Here is a 5,161-nt window from a genome sequence, read left to right as displayed (position 1 = left end):
AAAATAGACCGGTGGGACGACCGTACATGGAGCCAAAGCTTATAGAGGCAAGGAGCATCTTAGTCGGATTGGATTTTAGTTAGACTGAAGGGCCTGTTTCCGGGTTTGCTCTTCCTCGTCCGCCTCCGCCACATATAAACGGCTGCTGGCGCTCGTAGCTCCACTAGTTTCGGCCGCTCCTGGAGATTGGCACCGAGAGCAAGAAGTGGAAAGAACAGGTTTCGGGCTACTCCGGCATGGCTGAGAATCAAAAGCTGGAATTTCCCGGCGACTCTGGCGGACGGGGAGGTGGGGGCGCAGATGGAGGAGGCGGTGGAAGTGACACCATCCCGCCTCAGGCGCGCCCAGCGCCGGATAAGGGAGCAGCGGTGAAGAAGAAGGGGCGGCCGCGGAAGCAACAACAGGTTCAGCCCAAGCGAGTGAAGCTGCCCAAGAAGGCGCCGGTCGGCCCTACCGTCACCGAGCGCGTCCTGTCGGTGGCGGCGTCCAGCATGGAGCGACGCGGCATCTCGCTGGTCGCCCTGAAGAAAGCGCTGTCAGCCATGGGCTACGACGTGAGCCACAACAACAGCCGCGTCAACCGGACGGTGCGGCAGCTGGTGCAGAGGGGCTCGCTGGTGCGGACCAGCGGCACCGGCGCCTCCGGCTCCTTCAGGTTTAACCGGACAGCGGCGCCCAAGCGGGAGAAGGCGGGAGTGGCCCGCAGGATGGTGGCGTCCAAACGGGAGAAGAAAGTGGCGGCTGCGCTCCGCAAGCCCACCACCGCCCCTTCCAAGAGGTCGGCGACCAGGAGGACCAAACACCAAAGCAGGACCGCCGACCGACCCTTCAAGCGCCGCCCAAGGACGGTCGGTCGTCCCCACGCCAAGGCCCGGTCCCGCCTCCAGCCCAGGGGAGACGGACCCCGGGCAACGCGGGTCTACCGCAAGCACCAGTCGGTCAGAAGCAGGAAGGCGGCCCGCGGACGAATCCAACGCAAGGTGGTGCGTCCCCGCAAAATCCGGACCCAGGGGCTGGTAGAAGGAACCATTCTCGCCTGTTGATGTTGCCTCGAAGGGGTTAGAACTTATAAAAGGCTCTTTTCAGAGCCACTAAATGATCAAGATAACAGCAAAACCGTTCCACGGGAACATAAAACACCGTTCAACGGGAACATAAAACAACTGACAGTATCACAAGCCAAAAAAATGCTTATCGGAAGAAAATTGATATATTGATCTGGATTCATTTTCTCAGAATTATTGCACAGTAGCTGGTGAAACGCTAGGCATTTTAGATGTACTGTGCTTTGTAAGTCATTTCCTAAAATATTTTACAGAATTATCTTATATTTGGGAACATGGGTGTTTGTATGAATTTTGATGTATTTTGAAAATCACAAGTATGCGATCCAAAATAGCTAATTTATCAACAATTCGACGCCAACAAAGTTCTTAAAAGATCAGTTTGGCGGTTTAATGGCAGCTTTTGATGAAGTCGCTAATTGGAGCTGGTATACGTGGTGAACGTTTGTGTCCCTCCCGAGACGGCGTGTTTCGCGGGCAGCAGGGCGGCACTTTGGAACTCCCGGAAAGAGATGGTCTGGCGGCGGGTCTAATGCACCAGAGGGGAAGACTCCGAGGCGATGCGCTAAAATATGTTGGCGAACGAGTGGATGACACTCGTGGCCACTATGATCTTTGCTCGTAGCCTTGGAAGACTTGATGAAGGTGGACCTGTTTCAACACCTTGTAGATGCTAGGACTCTCCTTACTGCTCTTCCTGTGTTTCTTGTCTCCTTTTCTGCTCATGTTCATGGCAGTTTCTTCAAGCCCTTCTTTGAAATGGTGCCTTTGGAACACTCTAGTGAGGCACTTGTGGAAACAGCAAAGCGATAGGCATTTCAAAGCGTTCAAGCCTACCTAACTCAAAATGAGTAGGAAACTCCAGATGTTGGTTTAAACCGAAGATAGACACAAAAAGCTGGAATAACTCAGCGGGACAGGCAGCATCTATGGAGCGAAGGAATTGGTGACATTTCTGTCTGAAGAAAGGTCTCGACCTGAAACGTCACCCATTCTTTCTCTGCAGAGATGCTGCCTGTCCCGCTGAGTTACTCCAGCTTTTTGTGTTCTAACTCAAAATGAAATCCGCATGAAATATCATGTAATTGCCATCCCCGTCGCCTCTCTGGTCAAGGCAGCGGTATGCAAATGAAGGATGGGTAATCGTTGATTCCAATTGGTTAATCCATGTTCCGTTGCACCAATCACGGCAGGCACAGGTTTATTTTTTGCAACTGGAAGAAGTACGTGGGCGGGAAGAAACATGTCATTTCAGTTTGAAGAAGGGTTTCGGCCCGAAACGTTGCCTATTTCCTTCGCTCCATAGATGCTGCTGCACCCGCTGAGTTTCTCCAGCATTTAATATCCACCTTAATATAAAAACTTTGTCTACCGCGACAACCGCATTCAAATACATTGATTTGAGTTGCAAAGCTAAAATAAATCTGGTGAGTATCGAGGTATTGAAATTCAACTCTCCGTGAACGGAAAAGGAATGGCTGTGAGGAAAATCGATGCCAAAACAAAGACTTCTGCTACCACAACAAAATTATTTTTCAAATAAATCACGGTAGACATATTTTGCCTGGTGTCGCTGGCAAAATTGCCATTTGCCTACGATATTATTTATGCTACCGAGTTCGTTACATATTGGATTTAGGTTTAGATTTATTTTAATTATTGTCGTTTTCAGCGAAATATTTTTTTACATTTCATCCAGACAAATTAGACAATACTATAGATTAATACAGTCAAGCCAAACTCCAGTACAACATGTAGGTAATGTGGATCAGGCGCCTCTCCAAGAAGCCGAACACTCGGCTCGGACGTAGTCTGCGGCGGCACGGATCGCCGGAACAGCGGTGGAAAACATCAACAAATTCACCTCGGCAAGTCGATCCCTGCAAATCCAACACCAACCACTGTCAGGACAACGGGCCACTGTGGCCAAGTTATAACTCTACTTTTAAAAATAAAATTGGACTTGAATCATATCATATGGTGCTGGAAATGTGACGACACTGAGTTCTGTCTCAGTATCATCTACTATTCCTATATTTTTGTACTATAGCATGATTATGCTTATGTAGAGTAAGATTTCGACTGAACAGTATGCAAAAAAGGAATGTCACTGTACATGTGACAATAAAGTACCATGAACCCATTGAACGGAGTGCACGATATTGCAGAGCATCATTTCCAGAGACAAAATCAAATATCCACAATGGGGTATATAGAAACATAGAAAATAGGTGCAGGAGTAGGCCATTCGGCCCTTCGAGCCTGCACCGCCATTCAATATGATCATGGCTGATCATTCAACTCAGTATCCTGTACCTGCCTTATCTCCATACCCCCGATCCCTTTAGCCACAAGGGCCACATCTACCTCCCTCTTAAATATAGCCAACGAACTGGCCTCAACTACCTTCTGTGGCAGAGAATTCCAGAGATTCACCACTCTGTGTGAAAAATGTTTTTTCTCATCTCGGTCCTAAAAGATTTCCCCCTTTTCCTTCCCCCTTGTTCTGGACTTCCCCAACATCGGGAACAATCTTCCTGCATCTAGCCTGTCCAACCCCTTAAGAATTTTGTAAGTTTCTATAAGATCCCCCCTCAACCTTCTAAATTCTAGCGAGTACAAGCCAAGTCTATCCAGTCTTTCTTCATATGAAAGTGCTGACATCCCAGGAATCAGTCTGGTGAACATTCTCTGTACTCCCTCTATGGCAAGAATGTATTTCCTGAGATTAGGAGACCTAAACTGTATGCAATACTCCAGGTGTGGTCTCACCAAGACCCTGTACAACTGCAATAGAACATCCCTGCTCCTATACTCAAATCCTTTTGCTATGAATGCTAACATACCATTCGCTTTCTTCACTGCCTGCTGCACCTGCATTCCTACTTTCAATGACTGGTGTACCATGACACCCAGGTCTCGTTGCATCGCCCCTTTTCCTAATCGGCCACCATTCAGATAATAATCTACTTTCCTATTTTTGCCACCAAAGTGGATAACCACACATTTATCCACATTATACTGCATCTGCCATGCATTTGCCCACTCACCCAGCCTAGCCAAGTCACCTTGCAGCCTCCTTGCATCCTCCTCACAGCTAACACTGCCCTCCAGCTTTGTGTCATCCGCAAACTTGGAGATGTTGCATTCAATTCCCTCGACCCTATGTCATTGAACAGTTGCCAAGCTTATGGAGCAACTGGTCACAAGCCTAATAACCAGGGGAAGAAGCTGTTCCTGAGTGTGACGGTCTATGGTGACTCCTATGGTGTTCGGTGCAGGAAATTGTTTGCCATGGATAAATGGGGCTAGCTCAGTCAGGAAACATGGTCGGCATGGATTAATTGGGCCAAAGGTCCTGTATTGTTGCTGCTCAGCTCTGCGACTCTATGATTCTATAAATGATGATAGATCGCAGCAAAATTATAATTTGTGTTTTTGTTACATTTAATGACTGGTTGCAAAGTAACACAAAACCTCAATGTGCTGGAGTATTCACTGCAAATAAATGTCCTCACATTTATCTTCAATATACAAAAACTGACACTTGATTTTGGGTCATGTTCACAAGTTCTATGAGTTGAATTAGGGCATTCGGCCCATCAAGTCTACTCTGCCATTCAATCATGGCTGATCTATCTTTCCCTCTCAATACCATTCTCCTGCCTTTTCCCCATAATCCCTGACACCATTACTAATCAAGTATATTTCAATCTCTGTCTTATAAATATCCGTTGACGGCCTCCACAGCTGTCTGTGGCAATGATTTTCACAGATTCACCACCCTCTGATTAAAGAAATTCCTTCTCATCTTTCTACCCGTTCGTCAGTTTATTCTGAGGCTATGCCCTCTGATCCTAACCTCAGTGGAAACATCAGTGGAAACATCCGCTCTGCATTCACTCTATCCAGGCCTGTCACTATTTGGTAAATTTAAATGAGGGCCCCTTCATCCTTCTAAACTCCAGCGAGTAGACGACCAGTGCTTTTAAACGCTCATCATATGTTAACTCAATCATTCCTGGAATCAATCACCGGCAGATCCTTCCTCAGATATGGGGCCCAAAACTGCTCGCAATCCTCCAAATGCAGTCTGA

The 5,161-nt window shown here is 47.5% G+C and overlaps 1 protein-coding gene across 1 annotated transcript; it reads left to right on the top strand.

The window, feature by feature from the left end:
* Positions 1-236: 236 nt before the first annotated feature.
* On the top strand, positions 237-1,043 carry LOC116989709 (histone H1.1-like). The gene has a single exon (XM_033047306.1). It carries the CDS (start codon positions 237-239, stop codon positions 1,041-1,043), a length of 807 nt encoding a protein of 268 aa, XP_032903197.1.
* The last annotated feature ends 4,118 nt before the right edge of the window (positions 1,044-5,161 follow it).

Source organism: Amblyraja radiata, chromosome 29 (genome assembly GCF_010909765.2).
Source record: "Amblyraja radiata isolate CabotCenter1 chromosome 29, sAmbRad1.1.pri, whole genome shotgun sequence".
NCBI classification, from domain to species: Eukaryota; Metazoa; Chordata; class Chondrichthyes; order Rajiformes; family Rajidae; genus Amblyraja; species Amblyraja radiata.
Note: the sequence above shows the minus strand (reverse complement) of the source record. Positions and strands in the feature narration are given on the sequence as shown.